Here is a 22,311-nt window from a genome sequence, read left to right on the forward strand (position 1 = left end):
TAATGACAGGGAACAGTAGCATGGATAATCCAAAAAAACGTTGTGTTTTGGTTTTAGAATGTATGTTTTATACTTGACTCTTAGGTGATATGCCTAATGAAACAAGCGATATTCCAAATACATTACATTTTGAAGACTTGATTCCTAAGGAAAAGTGGTTCTTCTCTTAGGAAACTTTTCCCTTTGGTGCACAATGTGCTCTACTTTTATCTCCTTCGCTCTCTTCTCCAGCTTGCAGCTGACATTGTGTGTGGGCACCGGTCAAAACTCAGCAGTCAGGGCAGGTATTGGGTACAGCAGTTAAACTACTGCTTGGGATGCTCCCATCCCATACCAGGAAGCCTGGGTTTGGCTCTCCCTCTCATTCCAGCCTTTTGCTCATGTGCACCTGGAGAGCAACAGATGTAAGTAGTTGGGTCTCTGCCACCCACGTGGAAAACCCAGATGGAATTGTAGGATCCCAGCCCTGGTGTGACTCAGCTGCAGCTGTTGCAGGCATTTGGGGAGTGAGCCAGTGGATGGAAGGTCTCTCTGTGTTTCTGTATTTGTCTCTCAAAATGAAAATAAACAACCAAAAACATTTTGAAAAGAGCTAACTTGCCCTTTTTCTGCAAAATCACCCACTTTATTATAAATAGTGAAGGTTAATTTTAGTTCTGTGATATTCAACATACTTCTTATTGATGCTAGAGAAAGGGCCGCTGTTGTAACACAGTAAGCTAAGCTTGTGATATAAGCATTTAAGTTCCATATCACAGTGCTGGTTCAAGTCTTTGTTGCTCTACTTCCAGTCTATCTCCCTGCCAATACACCTGGAAAAGTAGCAGGTGATTGTCCAAATACTTGGGTCTCTGCTACCCATGTCAGAGATCCAGATGGAGTTCTGGATTCAGCCTGGCCCAGACCTGACTGTTATCAGCTGTTTGGGGAGTGAACTAGCAAGTGGAAGAGCTCTCTGTTTCTTTGTCTACATCTGTCACTCTATTTTTCAAATAAATAAATAAATCGGATTGGGGGGAAGGGCAGTTAAGAGCAGATTTGCTAGAGGCAGACAGGCTAGATTTAAATTCCAACTCTGCTACATATTCGCTAGGTGGTCTTCAAGAAGTTACTTAACTTTAGTTTCCTGTAAGACGATACTAATTCCTACCTCCAAGAATTATTTTGAGGGTAGATTAGCATAAAGCACTCAGAATACTGTTTGACATATAGTAAGTATACGCAAGTGTTTGCTGCTGCCAGCATTCTTATGGAATAAACAAATATATGCTTTATGAATGCTTTCATTACAAATATTTAGCAAACACAACTGTACAATGCCTTCTAATTTTGATGCCATAAACAATAACCAGGAAGAAGATGAACTGGGGGAAGGTTGGGCAAGGAAGACATAGCCCTGACAATTACTGAGATATATTTGTTTTTCATTTCCAAGTTCTCCGGGTGTCCGTGGCCAGGAATGTGTCTGTGGCTGAAGGGAAGGACCTGGAGCTGACCTGCAACATCACCACAGACAGGGCGGATGACATGCGGCCTGAGGTCACATGGTACTACAGCAGGACACCTGACAGCACCTTGCCTGGCCCCCGTGTGCTGGCCCGACTGGACCGAGATTCCCTGCTGCACAGCTCACCTCATGTGGCTCTAAGTCACGTGGATGCCCGCTCCTTCCTTTTGCTGGTTCGAGATGTCAGCAAAGAAAACTCCGGCTACTATTTCTGCCATGTGGCACTCTGGGTACCAGGACACAACAGGAGCTGGCACAAAGTGGCAGAGGTCATGTCTTCTGCAGCCGGTGTGGGTGTGACCTGGATAGGTGAGTGTCTGCAGAGTTGTCACTGGCCTCCCAGCTGAGTCTGTCCTCTGAGCTATCCAGAGGTGTCTGAGCAATCAGCATTGTGCACAATTTTGTCATTCTTTCTATCAGAATAGGCATTCTTTAGCTCAAATAGATCCCAGATCAAACTGGCTCGAAACAGAGTCTGGCAGGCATGGGAGATGTTCAGATAATCTGACCCCAGCACCTTCATCTGGGAGGATGGAGCATCCTTTTGTTGTTGAAATTTGCGAGGCCTGAGCACTGGGGAATGGTGCTTTGAAACGGATCGCTGTTGGAGGGAGAACCTGCTGTGCTTCATTCCTTTTCCGGGACTCCTGGCTGCTGTGCGGACAGCACTGGTGCTTTTCCAAAGCTGGTGCAGAAAGAGGATTCCTTCCATAATTGGGATTTTTCCACTGAATACCCTGGAATGCCTGGATAATTGTATCTGCAGATCCTCATTTTAGGGAGGGGTCTCCCTACTTCTCCAGGCTCCTGTTTTGGGTGCCCCAAGCCCAGGCACAGTCCCCCAGGGGAAGGAGCGCAGGAGCGCACAGGACCAGCCACCCCACAACTGGGGTCATGTCTCTGAAGATCACTGGCTTCTCTGTTCTCTGCCATGCCGGTATTTCCATCTCTTTGAGTCCCACTTGTTTGCCCACTGGGCAAGCTAGTCTAACATTTCCTAATTGTTTTTATTGTCATTGCAAGTAGATTTAGAAAGGCTAGGCTCAAGCAGGGTGTGGAGAGCTTCACTTTCCACCAACATTGTTGCAGAGACCTGTCAGGTTCTGCTGTCTGGGCCTTCTTGTCTCTCCACTGTACTGCAAGTGCTTTGTGCCCTGAAGGCGGCATTTGGCATGAATACTGGGAGGCAAAGCAGATCTCTGAAGGTCTGGGAGAGCTCCCCTGCCTTGCCTGATGCTGCATGCCCTGCCACTGTGAGCTCTTGCTAGTCTGAAACCCTGCCTCACCCCTGCAGCGGGGTCTGTCTGTACTTGGGGTGGGAGTGTATGAACTAATGAGCCTTGGGTTAGCAAGGACGGAGAGTTTGCATGTGGGAGTAGAGGGGATGGGGAGCAGGAGAGCAGGAAGAAGGCAAGCAGGTTAAGCCACCTGTCCATTGGGACGCTTGCATTCCATATCAGGGTGCATGGGTTGAAATCCCAGCTTCCTGCTAGTACACACTCTGGGAGGCAGCAGGTGGTGGTGCAAACACCACATGGGAGTCCTGGAAACCTGGCGCTGGCCTGGACCAGCCACAGCTGTTGCAGGCATTTAGGGAGCGAACCAATGTGCAAAAGCTCTGTCAGTCTGTGCCTGGTAAATAAATAAAAGCAGATTAAAAAAAAAATAAGCAAGCAGAGGGCCCACCCTTTACGGTCGAGCCCGGGCAGGGCGTTTGTGAGCCCTGTTAGCAAAGTGAGCCTTTGATAGGCAGAAGGGGAAGGAGCAGGATTTATCTGGTGCATTTTCATTCCTGCCGTCTGAATCCCGCAAGAAAGACTCACCGTGAAGTACTGAACTGGAACAATGCTGGCCCAGCTAGAACTCTCCTTAGCAACCTTCAAAATAAAACAGATGTTGTCAGCACCGAAAAAGGATTTTTCATCTCTGGAGCTGAAGCTGTCTCACAGCTCTGATCTCCAGTGCATTGTGTGGCGCTGTCAAAGTCCACTGCTGGCTCTTACCCCTCCCCCTCCCGACTCTGAATCCAAGCTCCAGGATTTTTTTTTTTTTAAATGCTGCCTGCACTCCAATTTGAGGGCTTCTTTGAAGTACTTGTGCATTGATCCGGGCATACCCTGGGGGAGATGCAGGGACTGTCAGATTACAAGGGGGAGCTCTGGGAGCAAGAGGGCTCTTGTAACTGGAAGGGATTTGTTGGGGGCTGTGTTCCCCAGAGAGCGGCAAGAAGAGACTAGATTGTGGCAAGGGCTTCATCCCCATTCTGAGGATCCTGCTGCTCATTGCCCCCAATGCACTGGAGTGTAAGTCAGCTGCTTACTTTGCCCTGACTCAGTACAGAGCCCTGGATCCCCAGTGTTTTGCACGGAATAGACACTCAAGGATAGTAACTGAATGGATAAATCAGCCTGGAGTATGTTGTAAGATACGTGTGTAGGCAAACTAGAATGTTGAAGAAGGCAGAACTGTTCAACTGTTACGCTGTTCAGCAGATAGATCCATAAGTAAACCCACCAGGAGTGGGTGTGCCATAGGAAAACCTGCTTTCTTCTCCTTAATTCCTCTTAAATCTACTTGCTTGTGCCTCACACCCTTATGGCTGTTTAAACACTTGTCAGCAGGCCACTGGGGCCTGAGCACCACAGCAGATGTTGCTGCAGATCTCCCAGAAACCAATGGGTCTGGTCTGACACTGGATTATGGTCTCCAGGTCTCTAAATGTGTGAGATATATGCATGTCCCCGTGATCCAGAGTGGTGACCTGTCAGGAACTCTCCTTCATAAGTCATATGCCATTGTAGGTTGTGCGACATGGAATATTGTCATGGAAGAACTCTTGAGAAAGCAGGTGGGATGAACCCACTTGAATTTGCTACTTGACAGTTTATTTCCTGAGCACTTACTTTGTGCCAGGTGCTAGGCTAAGGATTCTGGATGCAATGAACAGTTAACTCCCATAATAACCCTGTGAACCAGGAACCATCTAGCCCAAGTGTTTTTAATTTTGCTTATGATGTTGAAAATCAGGCATTAGGAAAGGACTCAAAGGGGTTTTTCTCTGAGATAGATGATGACAGCTGGGACAGTCAGGACTGCAGGTCCTCGTGTGCTTTCTCAGGCACTTGGAGCCTTGCTTCCCCACATGCCACTCATCCTCCAGGCCTTCTCTCTGTGGCTTGGGCTTCTCCCAGCATCATTTTCTTCAGGCTGACCCACTCTCAAAAGGCAAGCAGTGGGAGCTTGCCAATCCCTTCTGCTGTTCTCTATACATCCAGAGACCACTCAAGGTCAAAAGAGGGAGAGAAAGATATCCCTTCCTTAGGATGGGAAGCCAAGGACCCTCCCAGCAAGCACACATCACATAAGGGACATGGACTGTAGATTCCTTTATTTCAGAGGAGATGTTTGGGACAGCTTGGAGAGAATTGTACCTCCAGGTTAGGTCTGTCCCAGTGTTATCTTCGTAGACGTGTTTTTGGCCTTGGGGAATTAGCTTCACTTTTGAGACTCCAGAGCAGAGTAGCAGAAGCCAGGCACTTCTTGCCCTGGTTTGCTTGGGTTGATACCTGGAGGAAGGTGAGTGGGTTGAAGCTGATTGGGGTCTGACTGCAGAAACACCATGGCTTCAGTGTGAATGGGGTTGACCAAATCAAGAGTGCTTGCAGCCATCAGGAGGATCATGATGAAGGTTGAGAGGGTGAGAAAAAGCCCCTTCTACATAGGATTTATGTCCCACTTTGAAGGACGGAGAAACAAAGAGATTAAAGTTGGCTTGCAAAATGAAGCACAATTTAAAGCAAGCAGCAGAAAAATAAAATCAAAAAGGGTTTAAAAAATCTAGCGATAGATATTCAAGATGGTTGTGATGAATTAGTTACTGCAGTTGAGCACTAAATTTGCCTCTGAGGTTTTTAAGAGTTGAGACAAATAGAGATGTGATTATATAGTTCTCCACTGAGGAGGGAAAACAAACTGCAGAGACATAAACTTTTTCTTGGCACTGAATTTAGCATGTGCTTTTTCATTCCAGGGGCACTGGATGACATCATGGACAGTGCTTTCAACTGTTCTTGCACAAAAGCCCCTACATGATTGTTTAAATGGTTGTTTCTTATATCCACTCTATAAATGCTGAGGGCATAAATCTTAAATGTGTGAAGGAGTTTCTGTAAGAAGCTGAATTACTTTGGGGGACAAGCGTTGCTTTGTGTCGAAGCCATGTGGAGTAGGCGGCGAAAACTTTAGGAGAGTCTAGTGGAATGAGTAGTTAATCTGCACATTAAGCCATCTCTCCTTGCTATCAGATGTCTTAAATGAGCCTTTGGCAAGAGTTGGATACTAATCAGTTCATGGTTGAGCTCCCTGCCCAAAGTATCAGACTTCTGTGGTGTTAATTGGAGAAGGTTCCACGGGTTACAGATGCAGGAGCCGGAGGAAGCAGAGCCCAGCTTGGCTCCTCAGGCTACAGAGGCTGATTTGCATTCTTCCCTGCTAGAGGGCCTCCCCCTAACCCTCCCAAGTGTGCCAATGAGGAAGGTAATTATTTTTCTTTAAAAGGAGTTGTTAGTCTGCTAAGTACTTAACAGAAACTTCAGGGTTCTGGATGCCATGTATTGGAGACCAAATGTAGCTCTGTGTGTTTTTTTAGGGAAATTATGATTGGCAGTCTGTCTGGGTTATTCCTGAAGACAAAAGAATGTGTAGCCAGATGCTGGAGGCAGGGAGACCCATGTGGAGTCCAGGTCCCCTGCTCTGCCTCCTTCTGGATGTGTTGTCTCGGGCATGTCACATGATGTGCTGAGGCTTTGGTGTGCTTGGTTTAGTGGGATGACACCTGTGAAGTACCTGGCACTTTTTCTTGGTGGAAATGATAATGTATTACTGTTGAGGCCCTTCCACACCAAGTTCTTAACCAACTAGGAATGGACAGGGTGAGGAGCCAGGGATACCTGTGTGCTAGAAGCACCTGCACTCAAAGAGGCAACCCTTCTGTCCCTGCCCCAGATCTGGTCATTCACAGCCTTCTTTGGGCAGAGCAAATATGCAGAGAAACTGTGTATTATGCAGGGTGTCGGGCATAGGGAGCTTTCGTGTGGTATGTCTGTTGCCCTGGAGTGACTAATGCTGAGTACGTCCTCACCATGACTCTGCAAGCTGGGTAAAGTTCCTTTCCTTCCCTACCCCCAGAGCAATAGCTCCATAGTTACAGCTCTGTTTAAATGTTGGAGAATATTGAATTGTGCAACTGTGTGGTGACTGAGAATTAGTCATTACACTTAGCTGCCTCTAAAGCCCCTGCCCAATTTTAATCATAAACCATATCATCATCATCATTAACAGAGACAGGACTCTCCTGTGTCCTATAAGTTCACTGCAGCTTATTCAACTAGCCGGCCAGTTTCAGAAGAGTCTGAGGACATGGCTGTGCTGCATACTGTTTGGGACCCAGGTGGCAGCTGTGACCACACTTGTCTCCCCGGATGCAACGGGCTTTGAGGAAGCATTAATAACTTGAGTGTGTAACAGGATTGTATGGCTTAATCATAATAGGAGCCAGGTCATGGATCTGAAGCCTTCTGTAATTTTGCTCACATGGACTTAGTGTACATATTTAGCTTTGCTGGCCTTCGTTTTTGTCAGGCTGTAGGTTTGTTTCCCACCCCCACCCAAGGAAGCCTATGTGAAAATAATCCCAATCTCACCAGGTTGTTGTACAGAGTAAAAGCAAATAACAAGGCAAGAATATAACATGGCATGTGTGGGAAGCCTTGCATAAGTGCCAGTGTTGTCGTTCATACCATAAAATGGAGCTAATCATACCTTCTCTGTGGAGTTGTTGTGAGAGCAAAGGGGAACTGTTATGTGGAAACCTCGAGATCAGGTTGCTGCACACAGTCGGCACCAGATACTTTCTTTTACAAACTAGCTAATGATCCCCAAAGCTTTTCATTATTTGAAAATCCCTACAAAGGAGATGCATAAACTGTATTGTTGAAAGGGTCTTGGGTTCGGAGAGGGTCCCCTCCTGTCTGCAGCTTCAGAGGCTGGGTGTCTATGAGCAGCTGCTGTCCTGGGGTCCAGATTCGGGAGGATATCAGTGACATGGCATTGGGATGGGCTTTGGTGTCCTGCTGTGGACAGGATTACCACATGGGCTGCTGCTGTTTTCTTTCTTAACCTATAAAAATAGAAATTTTCATTCCAGCAGAAGAAATAAGCGCCAAAATCAGTCATTCTTAATAGGTTACTGATCTTATTCTATCTCTTCCTTCTCATAAACACACACATAGTTTTTATTTCTTGCGGGATAAAGCATGTCCCAAACATCTTGTTGCTGTCCAGTACTTGAGTGTGCATCCCTAACTGATAAGCCTTTTGAAAGCCTAAGCATCATTGCATTTCTTAGCTGATTTCCTGATGAGATCGAGCAGAATGTAGTGGTAATCAGTGTTGGTGCCAAAGATGAGCCAATTTTCATGCAAAATATTAAGCTTAGCGCAATCGAAGAAGTATGCTCCTATCTTTTACGTACAAGGCACTATGTGCATAACACATACAGATGAATAAGATAGGAAGTCCAGAGCTCTGAGCATAAGTCCTGTGGAAGGGGTGTAAGCCATACAAATAACCAGAGTTGAAGGCAGTGTTCAGAGAAAATCCTTAGAGAGCAAAGAGCCTGGCAGGTAGTAGGATCACTGCACATGTTTGTTGAATAACAAGCAGAGGTGTGATATGCTGAGCGAGTTCAAAGGAGGCATCCTTTGTTAAGTAGCAAGGGCTTCCTAGAAGAGGTGTCTGCATGATGGGCATTGAGGAAAGACATGATTTCTGCAAACCATCTTTTAAATGGTAAAAATAGCATTAAAGGATCATTTCTACACATGCACCCAAACTGAAATAAACTGACCCTACTCCTACCTGCTCTAGGGGTGTAAGGCCAAAGTTGACCGACCAGGTCAGGGAGTTCACAAGCCAAGAATCTTCTTATTTTTGTCTTTGTCTTCAAGCTGAGGTCTTGTTTCTGGGACCTGCCATTAGTGGAGTCCATAAAGAGATTTTTCTCGCCTACCAAGCTGGAATTGCAGCAACTAAATGCACACAACCTGCTGCTCCCTGGCACCCTGCCTTCTCTGTTTGAATCCAGAGGATTTAAATGGATCCATTTCAGGTGTTAAATGGAGTAGATTGGGAGAATCTGTGTCATCATTTCTTCAACAACTTAGCAGAGAGCTCATGTGCTCAGGCAGAGGGACCTGCGGGAAGGAAGGTAGGGAGTGATGGGAAGCATGGAGGTGATTAAGGTGGTGAGAGGTGCTGCCCAAATGGCGCGAGGAAGGAAGTTGGCTGTGGGCCTGTGGGTCTAGGAGCACCTGTGCAGGCCTTGGGTGCCAGCCTGGGTTATGAGCGCTTAAGTCACTCAGTGAGGGAAAAGGTCACGGGGCGGGGCCGAGGGGTGGTTACCAACAGATGGACTGGCTGTTGTGTTGCTCCGGAGATGCCACTGGGAGATTGTCTTGGCTGCAGACAGGGAGGGCCAGGATAAGGGGATTGTCCATGAAGTGTTCACTTCTAACCACAGTGTTTATGGAATGCCTGCAAGCAGGAGAAATGGGAGCTCCTGAGGGGTGGGATATGTGAGACACAGGAACCCTGAGGATGGAGAGCAAGGGACAGGGCACGTTGGAGCCATCACATGCCTCAAGCTAAGGTGGCCGGGAGAGTGCAGGGCGGATGTTGGGAGAAGGGGCTGGCTGTTTGGAGTGGGTTCTGGGGTGTGTGTATGTGTGTGTTTGTGTGTGTTGTGCATATGTGTGTGGGTTGGCAGAGGCGGAAGTGGGGGCAGAGCACTGGTTTATGGATATGTCTGACTTGAGGTGCTATGGAGACAAATAGGTCAGGATGCTGGAAACTCGGCTCTGGGCCACTGGTGGGTCGTGGGCCTAGGGAGAACTTCTGGCTACAGCAGTCTGAGCCTTGGGGCTTGGGGCAGGGAGGCTGATCCTGGGATCGGTGCAGGCCCTGGTTCTGACTGCCTTTTCCATGGGTGCTTGTTCTGAACACCAATGGGTCATTCAAGTCGTCTTTTCTCTGCTAACTTTTTAAAATTTTTTAGCTGACAATTAAAATCAAATATATTTGTGGCATACAACGTGATGTTGCATACTTTGTAGAATAGCTAAATTAAGCTGATTAACATAACTTTTACCTGATGTATCTTTTTAATGGTAGGAACATTTAAGATGTAATTTAACATTTGAGATCACTTGGTAGTTTTCAAGTGTGTTGTTGGTCACAGTCACAGGTTATCCCGTCTGACACTAGGGGTCCTTTGACCATCAACCATCTCTTTGCCCTCTTCACTGTTGTTTTTACTCTCTGCCTCTGTGGGTTTTTCTTCTTTAGGTCCAGTGTCTTATAAGTGTGATCACGAGACATTTGTCTTTCTGTGCCTGGCTTTGTTCCTTTCACTTACCATATTGTCTTCTTGGTCCATCTGTCTCCTAGGGAATATTGGAATCAATGCCATGTGCACATAGACCAAGTTTCCTTATGTACCTGTCGCGAGACACTGGGGTTGATTCCTTATCTTGGCCGTCATGAATAATGTGTTGATAAACACCCACGATCTTTCATCCTGATTTTCACAAAACACCTTCGAAAGGGTGTGACTCTGAAAGAATATGTCTGGGGGGTTGGGTGGAAGTAAACCTTGACAGACGGAAAGATTATCCCTGGGAGGGCCTAGGAAAGGACTCCTCACAGGCAGCATGGACTCCTCACAGCCCGGTCATGCTGGTCAGTCAGGCTGAGGTGCTGGGTTGCAGAGACAGATCTCCCGGGTCAGAGTTCCAGTGTGGTGGCTTAGCTGTGTCACAGCCACCGTAGTATTCAGGCTTCCAGCAAGCATTCTGTGAGTCAGCGGTAGATGGAAAATAGAAAGTTTTTGGTTCATCCAAGATATGGGGATGTTCTGGCAAGGCAGGGGAAAGGAAGCAACCCTGGTTTCGAGCTGCTGCTTTGCAGCTCTGTGGGCAACTTGTCAGCCTCTTTAAAGGTCCTTCTACTTGGAGAGAAATGGGGACCATGAATAACAACCTCAGATATCTGTGTCTGTGTGTACACCTATATACACGCACACAGCACAGAAAAAGAAGACAGGCTGATGTGAACACAGTGTGTCCCCAGACCCCTGGCTCTTACCTGCTGTACTTTACTACCTCACAGTGTGATGTTCAAGCTGAGGGGTCTCTGACATTGTGCTTGACCTGGAGTCGTGAAAGAGGCAGCTGGCGTGGGGTCTGGTTGATGCTGCAGCCTTGTAGGTCAGTTTAGACAGGCCTGTGGGAGTAAGTTCTTGCTGTGCACATAGTCGGTTCGAATAAGTCCTCCCCTTGTCAAACAGACCTGGCTGTTCTGCTCTGCTCATGGGTCTGCATTCAAGTCTGTAGCTTGGATGTGAGTAATATGAATATTCCTCGTCTTAGTTCATAACAGTACTTTGTGGAGGTATGTATCCTGCTGTCAGTTGCTGCTGGGGAAGCCTGTGGTGTCAGCACCCTGTGTGAAGGACACCCTCCAGCTGGGGAAGTTCAGCACATGCACCTGACAAGTGAGGCAGCAGGATGGCCACGTTGTCTGGGGTATGTCGCCAGGGTCCACCTCCCAGCCAAATCTGTCCCTGTGGGCAAGCAGGGGCCACACTGACTCAGCCTCTCATGGCACAGGGTCTAACGTTGCTTGTAGTTAAATACTAATGAAGATGACCTCAGAGGGAATTAGGAGTTTGAATTCTTTCTGTTTCTTGGCCCAGTGAATCGTTTTTTGGAGAAGTCGTGATATTATAAATTTCTTTAGAGGTGTAAATCAGAAAAAGAACAATTCCTTGACCTCAGCAGTTTATAATCTGTATGAGTCATAAATAAAAGCCACGTTATATAAAACTAAGTGGTTTCGTGAAGGGTGATGCAAATAAAGACAGTGTTGGCGAATGGGAAGTTCTTGTTTCAGTAAAACTGTTTTTCTCCTAGAAGGCAAAATGTGACAGAAGCAAAAGCCAATGCTTAGTGAGTGCCCACTTCAAATAAGGCAGCATAATTGGAACTTGGGGGTGAGGTCTGCAAGCGCAGTGTAGCTGGTTGGCAGGTGTGCAAGAGGACATGGCTTAGGGGAGCACGAAAGAGAAGCATCAGCCCTGAGACCCTGCACGCAGGTGGCTGAGAGCAGGTGGGATGAGTCCAGGTGATGACCAGATAACTCAGGTAATGAAATGAAACCCACAGGAGAGTCTGGGGGTGGGGGAGGGAGAGGAAAAGGAGCTATAAAGAGATTCCACCATCATTTTTCCTTTGGCAAATGTGCAGGAAATCGTAAGCCAATAGGGACAGAATGTGGAGGGGCAGAAATGGATTACATAATGCAGTGAGCCTCCAAGGAAACAGGGCTTTTACACAAGCGAAAACTAGACTGAATAAGAGGTGGGGAGAATGCCAGGAGGGTGCCGGGTTCTCTCCCAGCACTGAACACGAGGACAGGGCAGGGAGCAGAGTGGCAGCAGGTACTGTGCTCTGTTGGGGTCAGGTTCACAAGTAGATGGTCCCAGGCCTACACAATAAGAACATCCTTGGGGGAAATGAAGATGGGAGTGATTAAGAACTACTGAGTGCAGTCAATAGAAAATTCATTGTGAGGATGAGACTGTGCAGAGGGAGTGATGACCTAAAGTGTGTGTTTGGGTCGTGACAAAGGGAGGCAGGAACCCAAGCCATGGTAGTATGGATGGACCTCCCATCGTGTAATGTGGTCTGGGCTTCCCAAGGCACATGGGAGATCATCCAGCTTGCTGGGCATTTCTGAGCCAGTCTTGGCAAAGCGTGCACCTGCACTGCTGAAAAGTCCTTCTCAGGAGACTCCAGCCTGTGGGGAAGGTGGGCAGCAAACTTCAGCCCTGCAGGAAGACCTAGGTTCTTGGCTTCTGTCCTGGGGAGACTTTCTGGGTAGCGTGTGGCAAGAGTACTTTCTAGATTTTGTGGAGACCCCCTGACAGGACCCTTTCTGCCCCCTGCGGTTTGTCTGTAACAGGTTCCTGTGCTGGAGATGTGGTCCCTAGTGTGATGAGGCTGAGTACTGATAGCTCAGAGTTACACAGAGAGAGTGAACTATCCACTGGATCACTCCCAAGTGGCCAGGAGCTTCATCTGTGTCTATCACGTGGGTAGGAGAGGCCAAGACTCTTGGGCCATCTCCTGCTGCCTTCACAGGCCATAAGTAGGGAGGTGGATGGGAAATAGAGCCGCTGGCACACAAAGCCATACCCGTAAGGGATATTGGTGTCTTGGGCAGCAGTTAATCTGCTATGCCACAACACAGACCCCCAAGTTTCAAGGCTGGGGTTTAGTGGAGGTCATGAGGACACTGTTCTTGGAAGGGATTAATGCTGGAGTCATGGAGTAAATGAGTTCTCAGGAGAGCAGATTGTTTCCAAGTGAGAGCACCTCATGCACTTGGTCTGTCCCAAATGCTTCCTGTTCCCTTTGCCCGTCTCAACGATGTTGTGACAAAGCCTAAGGAGCCCTCAGCAGAGGCTAAACAGATAGGACCACCTCATCTTGGACATCTAGCCTCTAAAGCTGTGAGACCCCTTTCCTTTCTAAAGTATCCATCCTCAAGTATTTTGTTAGAGCGGCAGAAAGTGGGCTCATATTCATGTGCTGCAAAGACTGCTTTCTGTCTTGATAGTCAGTAGGACAGGCATTAGTGGGTAGAGCAAGAGCAGTGTGTGTCTGGTTCCTTCTGTGTAGTGTCGCTATGTCACTCTGTTTTCTGGCTTCTCTCCCTGACTTTCCAGAACCCAGCTATCAAGTGTACCTGAATGCGTCCAAGGTCCCCAGCTTTGCGGACGACCCCACTGAGCTGGAGTGCTGGGTGCTGGACACGAAGAGCACAGAGGCGAGTGTGCGCTTTACGGTCTCATGGTACTACAGGAGGAACCGCCGTAGTGATGACGTGGTGACCAGCGAGCTGCTGGCAGTCATGGGCGGGGACTGGACAGTGAAATACGGGGAGAGGAGCAAGCAGCGGGCCCAGGACGGAGAGTTGATCTTTTCTAAGGAACGCCCAGACTCATTCAGCTTCCGGATCCAAAGGACAGCAGAGGAAGATAGAGGCAATTACTATTGTGTCATTTCCGCCTGGACCAAGCAGCGGAACAGCAGCTGGGTGAAGAGCAAGGATGTCTTCTCCAAACCCATTAACATCTTTTGGGCATCAGAAGGTAAGAGCTTCCTTCCTGTTCATGATCTGGTTTGTTTTGGTTTTTGCTGAAGTCATCCCAGTTGTGCAACTTCAGGATACTCTGGGAACCCATTAATCATCTGACAGTCCTCTACGCTGTCTTTGGACTTACTACCACCACTCTTATCCTCTAACCTTAGAGAACTTTATAGAACCCACTGCCGTCACCGACATCCTTCTGCCTCCTAAACTTCATCTCCTGAGTGCTCCTTTATTTGTGCTTTAAACACTAGCCACCTCACTCACTGAAGCCACTTCTCCCCGGAGCCCTCATAGGTGGTGGCGTTTTCTTCCCACACTCCTGCTATAGCCAGGCCTATAAGTAGGGCCAGTGTCCATTGGTTCCTCACTGCAGCTTCCAGATCACTTTCCTCGCCTGGAAAAATATCTGTCTTAGACATTCATGTTATCAGGCCAGACCACCTCCTCTCCTTGCCCTTGTTGCTGCCTTTTAGTCCATCACTCTTTGAAGATGATAACTTCCATTTTGTGACCACTCTCTCTAATACTGCTTCTCTCTTGCTAACTTCAATATCCAGGCAGAGCACTGAGCTACAGCCCAAATCACCCTAGGAGGAGCTTAGCAACAACCACAAAAAAGACTGGTACTTGGGTCCCACTAAAATACTATTTTAGTTGATGTGTTGTGTGTTCAGTCTGGACACTGGAATGTTGCAGTGCTCCTGTGGTGGTTTACAAGTGCAGCCAAGGTCAAGAACCCTGTCAGCCTCTCTCTAGTCTTTGTGTTCTTGATCCCCTTTGCTGCCTCATCCGCATGCTGAGCCCTTTCCTTGGACCATAGCACTGCTGGTGACTGAAGCTACTTGCATGGTCTTGACTGCAAGCATCCCATTCTCTAAACAGCTGCTGTGTTTCTAGATCAATCTCTGTAGTACTCCAGCCGCCGCCCTTCAGCCCTGCCAGGGCCAGCTATCAGTTGTGCCTACCCCCCTCTGTTGTGCTTCCTTCCTACTGTCTCCTCTCTTCTCTCTTACCTCGGATGGGACCATTTGTTCAGGAGATTTATGGCACCAGTTGTCCTGCTGGAACGACTGCTCTTCCACTGTAGCGTAAGTCCAGGAGTGGGAGGTGGGGATCAGGTATGCAGTTACTACTATAATGCAGCCCAGATCCCAGTTGTTCATAATCGCATTCTTGCGTCTACCTTTAACTTTCTTGTCCCTCCTTTAGTTTGCATTGTACTCTGTCTAAAGTACAGCCTAGTCCAAAGCACCTCCCTTCTGCCTCCCTCCCTGCATTTGCAAGGCCAACTGTGGTGGAAGAAAAAAACATCACAACATGTTGACTGGCCTCCTTTGCCAGCGATCATTTATGTCTCATGGGCTCTCAGCACTGCGTTACCTTCATCTGTTTGCTTCCTGGCTCTCCTGCGTGAGTGTTCCATTCTGCCATCTCTGCCACCTCCTTCCCCAAACAGCTGTCAGTCCTTCTTCCTATCTCTGTTTAAAAAAAAAAAAAATGCCGTATCAAGAAGATTCACACATGCTCTAGCCCAGTAGCTGAGCCATGTTACTCGCCCCGTGTCCTAGGAGAGAACAGCTTCTCTTACGGCTCTAGCACCTGGCTCCTCACGTAACTCAGCAGTGGTTCTCTCTCTTCTAAATGTTTCCCATTGGCCTGTTAGCATTTTGTTTGGTTTGGTTTTTCAACCTAGTCTTGGTCTCATCTCCCCTGCCACTTTTCTGTTCCCCACACTCTCTTGCCTACCTATTCCTCTTTTTCCTTTATATTAACCATCATATTATTTGAATGATTTATACTTGATGTCTCCAATTTCTCTACCTCCACTATCTTTGATACTTATTCTGATCAGATTTTTTTTCTCCTCCTGTTCATGGTATGATGATCGGTGAATCACACATGCAGAATCTAGTTGTCAATTCCCTTGCTTTACTTGGTGCAGTTTGACATAATGGTCATCCTTTTGTTCTAGGGGTGTTTTGGTTTTTCCCTTGCCTTGTTGGACACTGCCTTAACCAGGCTTTCTCCCAGCCATCCTGGCTACTCTTCAGCTTCCTTTGCTAGTTCCTGTTCATTTTTGACCCTCAGATATTAAACCACTTCATGATGTGGTCCTTAGACTCCCATGTAACCTTGTTCCTTTGGTGATCTGTTCTAATCTCAATAATTTAAGTATCATCTAGATAACGTTGATTCCCAAATTTGCACTTCTACCCTGGACCTTTTTCCAGAGACCCCATGATATGCTGTCTTCTTTTTCTAAAATTTATTTGTGAGACAGAGATAGATATGAACTGTCAGAAGGAGATCTTTCATCCACTGATTCACTTCCCAAATGCCTGGGGTAGCTAGGGATGGGCCAGGCTGAAGCTGGAAACTCAGCACGGATCTCCTCCCAGAGTGGCAGACATGGAAGTGTTTGAACCATCCCCTGTTGCTGCCCAGGGTGGTGCTGCCTTCTGGACACCTCTGTTTGTCTAAAGGATATCTCGATCCTCTGTTAAATGGCTTCAATCTTTTTTTTTTTTTTTTATCAATTACATTGCATTATGTGACACAGTTTTATAGGTACTGGGATTCTCCCCACCACTCCCCAAACCCCCTTCCCCCATGGTGGATTCCTTCACCTTGTTGCATTACCACAGTTCAAGTTCAGTTGAGATTCTTTCATTGCAAACATCTACCAATCATGGAGTCCAGCATCTTATTGTCCAGATAAATTCAACAGCTTGTTGGAGAGACCTTCTCTGGTCTGAAGGTAGAGCTGGCAGAGTATCATCCCGATCAATTAAAAGCCCCAACATAACATCAGCAACAATTTATGAAGTTATGAAATTAATTGACATAGTATTGAGTAACCAATATGTTAAAAAAAAAATGCAAGTTCTTGGGCTCGGCAGCGCCGTGGCCTAGTGGCTAAAGTCCTCGCCTGGAATGCACAGGGATCCCATATGGGCTCTGGTTCTAATCCCAGCAGCTCCACTTCCCATCCAGCTCCCTGCTTGTGGCCTGGGAAAGCAGTTGAGGATGGCCCAAAGCTTTGGGACCCTGCACCCGCGTGGGAAACCTGGAGGAGATTCCGGGTTTCCGGCTTCGGATTCAGCGCAGCACCAGCCGTTGCGCTCACTTGGGGAGTGAATCATCAGACAGAAGTTCTTCCTCTCTGTCTCTCCTCCTCTCTGTATATCTGACTTTGTAATAAAAATAAATAAATCTTTAAAAAAATGCAAGTTCTTAACCACATCCTGTGACTACTTCATTGATATTTCAATTTTAGTTTGTATACAACTGGGTTCTATACATCTTAAAATGGCTATAGATTACTGTTCAGCTGTCTCGTGTCTATTTTCATTATAATATTTAGCATTTATAGCATTGAAGCATAATTTTGCTGAACCTGGCTTTTATTCGGGTAGTCTAGACTGGCTTATAACTCTAACAAGACATATGTCAACAGTTTAGGTGCAGAACAGTTTTAGAAGGGGTGTGCAGAGAAATCCTCGATACCCTAGTGAGGAGTAACTAATCTTTGTGTTCCACCTAGTAAGGTATAAGTGAATTAAATGGCTTCAATCTTCCTGGCCAGCTCTCCTCTTTCAGTCTTCTCAGGCATCATTGAGCTATTTGTTCAGACCGCAGCTGTTTCACACACGACTCCGCATTCTTAAAACTGAGCCCTTGTCGCACTGTACCAGTACTGAGCCGCCATCCCATGTTGCCTGACTTCTGCCACTAGGCTCCTGACCAGTTTTCTTTTGCTCTTACACAAGACAACTAGAGCAATCCTGATAAACACCAGGAGGCTCCTGAAACTCCTTCATGTCAGCAATAGCCAGAGGACTTTCAGTGGCCTTGGGTGCCCTCTACCAACCTCCCACTGCCTCTGGCCTTACCTACCACTCACTCCACACCCACTCCATCCTTCCCACAGCTCCTTGGGCGTACCCCAGGCCTGCTTCTACATCACAGCATTATGCTTGTATTTCTTGCTGTCTGGAATGCTTTTCCGCAGATGGCTTCAGGACTTGATTTCTTGCCTGCCTTCAGCTCCTTGTGCAGCCTTCTCAGTGAGGACCTCCCTGGCTGCTCTAAATACATTCTCTTACCCCCCGTGTAAACCCACACCTTTTCTCTTCCTTGCCTGGATTCTTTTCTCCAAAGCATATGTCAACATCTTACCATATCATGCATTTGATTCATCCACTTTGACTTCTGACATATAAAGGGAGGGATTTCTGTATGTTGTGTTTACTGTTATATTCCCAGGACCTGGTACCCAGCAGGCTCTCAAAAAGGAGTTGTTTAATCAACAAATGTTGACCAGATTCACAGGAGAACCAAGCAAGAATGTGGTTGGCTCACTGCAATGTCTGAAATCAGGAGAGGCAGTCCTGGAATAGCATACATGTTCTGCTGGTAGATTTGGGGAACAAGTGTTCTGAAAAGCCCAACATAAAAAATCTCATGTATTACAGGACAGATTATAGGATTAGGTGTCTTACTGAAGGAGAAAATGAGTGTGTCTAATTCATTTATTCATCTATTCAGCAAATATATAAGTAGCTTCCAAGTGACATTGTGCCACTCTAAAAGATGAATTCTAGTGCATATATGCTTCAATTATAGGCTTGGCAGGGAAGCAAGGGGTGACGCAGTTAGACCTGAAGTTATGCTGCTGTACACACTTGCTCACCATGTTAAAGCAGGGTCTCTAAAAGTGTAACCCAGTGGGAATGATTAGACCTACAAATGCATATTGCTGTGATCACCTTAGCAATCGATCTGTTCAAGGATGTTACCCTCCTATGATTAAACACAGAGAATCCATTTCTCCCTTCCCTGCCCCTCCAGGCGGGCTGGTCCCCTAGGATTAGTTTACACTCAGCAGATGCTCAGTGGAGCAGAGCAGGTAGCCTGGCTCACAGGCTGGCCTCTGTCACATTCATCCCTGTGTTCCACAGCTCGCCAGGAACTGACTCCACCTCATATACCTGGGGGCCCAGTAGATTCCAGTTTGCTTAGTGAAAACTTCTCAAGGACTTGAAAATCCTTAAGACCAAATTTCCACTCATTTTTTTTTTTTAAGAAAAAATGTTTTGTTTTCTTGGAGGGAAAGAGAGACAGCTCCCATCTACCAGCTCTCTCCCCAAGTGCCCACAGTGGCTGAGCTGGACCAGGCCAAGCTGGAAGCCAAGAACTCAATCCAGATCTTCCATGTGGGTGCCAGGAAGCTAACTACTCGAACTATGAACTGCTGCCCTTCAGGGTGTGCATTTTCAGAAAGCTGGCCTCAGAAGTGGGGAAGGGACTCAAACCCAGGCATGCCAGTGTGCATGTGGACATCTCAAGGGGAAGCTTAACCCCTAGGCAAAACACCTGCTTCCCATTAAGTCGTTTCTGACTGCTTTGTCCAATATGGCAGCTTTCAGCCTGATTCCAGCTCCACATGTTGTCTCCCTGGGTTTCTAGAATCTCCTAATTGCCTTTGTGGGGCAGTTTGTAGACAATGTTCTATTTCCTCGACACTTTGCTTTTCATGCAAATGTACTCTAACCGATACTCTTGGAAATCATTCCCTCTGTACTTCATTTCAGAGTCTGTGCTCGTGGTGAAGGCAAGACAGCCGAAGCCTTTCTTTGCTGCAGGAAATACTTTTGAAATGACTTGCAAAGTGTCTTCCAAGAATATTAAGTCGCCACGCTACTCTGTTCTCATCACGGCTGAGAAACCTGTCGGGGACCTCTCCAGCCCCAATGAAACCAAGTACATCATCTCCCTGGACCAGGACTCTGTGGTGAAGCTGGAGAACTGGACAGATGCATCGCGGGTGGATGGTGTTGTGTTGGAGAAAGTCCAAGAGGATGAATTCCGCTATCGAATGTACCAAACTCAGGTCTCCGATGCGGGGCTGTACCGCTGTGTGGTGACAGCCTGGTCACCTGTTGGGGGCAGCCTGTGGCGAGAAGCAGCAACTAGTCTTTCCAATCCTATTGAAATTGACTTCCAAACCTCAGGTAAGTAGGGAGCCCCGTAGGGTCATAGATTGATTCTATTGAGGGAAAAATAATACTTTTTGTATATTTGAGAGACAGAGAGCTGCCAACTGCTAGTTCGCCACTCCCTCCCCACTGATGGCCACAGGGAACACAGCCTTGGCCAAATCTTGGAAGATGACAACTCAGTTCAGGTCTGCCACATGAAGTTTCAGGGGCCCAAGCACTTGGGCCATCTTCTGCTGCTTTCCCAGGTGTGTTAGCAGGGGGCTGAATTGGAAGTGGAACAATCTAGACTTGAACTAGTACTCAAGTGGGAAGACTGCAGGGTCTCCCCCACAGATTCCTTTAGTACCCCGTTGCCAGAGAGAATGAGCCTGCTGCTCGCCACCCAGCCTCCCGGCCTACGAGAGACAAACAGACTGACAGGGGTTCTGTCTAAGCAGTTCCGATTGATTGGGGAAATTCAATTTCTTATATAGGGTAAGGGATAGCCTCAGCCCGGGAATTTCGGGAATTCCAGAAGGGGAGAAACTAGGAGCCACTTACTAGGAGAATGACTGCGGAAGCCACCTCCCGTAGGCCAGGGGTAGGTGAGCAAGGTGGCCCTGGTCGATCAGTATTTCCTTGGAGCTACGTGACTCCTGCTCTGGTTCACGCCCAGGGCTCTGTCCTTGGCTGCCATCTTGCCCACCAGTGGCCTGGACTGACTTTAGTCGCCATCTTATTGACTTAGTGACCTCTTTGCCCCTGAGCCCCACAAAGACCATACTACAATGCTGACTCTCACCCTCAGGTTTCAATGGAATGGCCTCACATTTTGTTTTGTTTTATTTATTCACATGCCATAGAATTTACTCATGTGACATGCATAGTTAGATGGTTTTTCATATGTTCACAGGATTGTGTGGCCATCCCTGCACACCACAGCCAATTTTAGAACATTATCATTATCCCTCAAAGAATCCCTGGATTTTTTTTAGCTGACATCCTCCAACCCACCCCTCAGCCTCCAGGAATCACTGCTCTTCTTTTGTCTCTGTACATTTGCCTGTTCTAGACATTTCTCCACAATTAGAATCATGTGATCTGTGGTCATTGGTGCCTGTGCATGATGTTTTCCAAGTCCATTGTTGTAATGTATCTCTACCTCATTTTTATGACTAATAATCATTTGTGTGGCTATACCACGTGTTGTTTATCCATTCATCATCTGATGGATGTTTCCAGTCCTTAACTATTACGAATAATGCTGCTGTGAGCATTTGTGTACAAATATTTAGGTGAACATTCATTTCTGCTCTTACTTTTAAGAAATAGGTGGAAACTTAGCTACTTGAGAGCCTTTGGAAAAGTGACGAAAGATGAATACGTTGAACCTACAGAGGGCCTAAGTGACGTCCTAAGTGACGTCAGATGAAAGCTGAGACCCTGGTCTTACCCAATCGCATGGCTTTCCGTTCTTGAGGCCCTTTAGGATGGAAGGTCGTGACTACTATTCCTGGCCCAACTCATTACAGCCTTGTTTCCATAGGGGCCATGATCATCTCAGCCTTATTCCTTACCTTGCTTGGAGGTTGGAAAAAAGATTCCCTATTAAATAGTCAAGTTGCTGGAGCTGCCACGGTATGGATGGACGTATCTGTCAGCTCGATTTGTTAAGAAGAGTCATTAGTTATAGTCAACTGTAGGAAACTTGATTAAGGCATGCGTTTTTATATCTGCTTCTATTCTCAAATAGAAGTATTTCCTCCTCATGTGTGTAATTTAAGATCCTCAGACCTGTGTGTGTGTTGCAGCAGAAAGATGATTTTAAAACTTTTACCTCTGAACCTTATTTAGACGGTTAATAAAAAGATTATCATTTGTGAATTTACAAGTAGGTATTTTTACTTATCCCAGTTAAAAATTTCTGAATGCATACATTTATACTCATTTATAAAAATTTGTGTATGAACTGAATCAGTGAAAGGAATATAAATATTTATTGAATGAATTTATTAGCATTTGTATTAAAGGTAAACTCTAGTAAAGTTTGTTTTCTAATAATATTATCTTGCATTATTATAACCTCTTATAGTAGACAGTGAAATCTCCTAGCCTCTTTTAACCTTTAAATTAATAAAAGGGAAATGTTGATTTATGCCTTTAGGTGTGGGAAGAGAAAAAATTGCATAAGTCTCCTCTGCTGTGTATCTATATTTTTGTTTTCAATAACAACTTTACTGAGGTGCAATACATATGCCACAGCATTCACTCATTTAGAGTGTGCAGTTTTCAGTGGTTTCTAGTGAATGTATAAAGTTCACTAGTGATCTTCCAGGATTAGAAAAGGTGCTCATATGGGATCCTGGCACATTCAAAGTAAGAACTTTAGCTGCTTGGCTACCGCGCTGGGACCACTCTTACTAGTTTTAATCCCTGTTCCCATTAGCAGCCACTTCCTGCCCCAAACCCTCGTCCCTTAGTGACTACTAACCTACTGCATCCCCATAAATTGGCTTCTTGGTTCGCAAACAGAACCAAACAACACATGGA

The 22,311-nt window shown here is 46.6% G+C and overlaps 1 protein-coding gene across 1 annotated transcript in view; it reads left to right on the plus strand.

Moving 5' to 3' along the window:
* PTGFRN (prostaglandin F2 receptor inhibitor) overlaps positions 1-22,311 on the plus strand; it is a 77,951-nt gene that overhangs the window by 39,440 nt on the left and 16,200 nt on the right. The window contains exons 4-6 of the mRNA XM_036494282.2: positions 1,436-1,816; positions 13,353-13,778; positions 19,375-19,794. Coding sequence (XP_036350175.2) covers positions 1,436-1,816; positions 13,353-13,778; positions 19,375-19,794 — 1,227 coding nt within the window. The remainder of the gene's footprint in view (positions 1-1,435; positions 1,817-13,352; positions 13,779-19,374; positions 19,795-22,311) is intronic.

This window comes from Ochotona princeps, chromosome 2 (genome assembly GCF_030435755.1).
Source record: "Ochotona princeps isolate mOchPri1 chromosome 2, mOchPri1.hap1, whole genome shotgun sequence".
In the NCBI taxonomy this organism is placed as follows: domain Eukaryota; kingdom Metazoa; phylum Chordata; class Mammalia; order Lagomorpha; family Ochotonidae; genus Ochotona; species Ochotona princeps.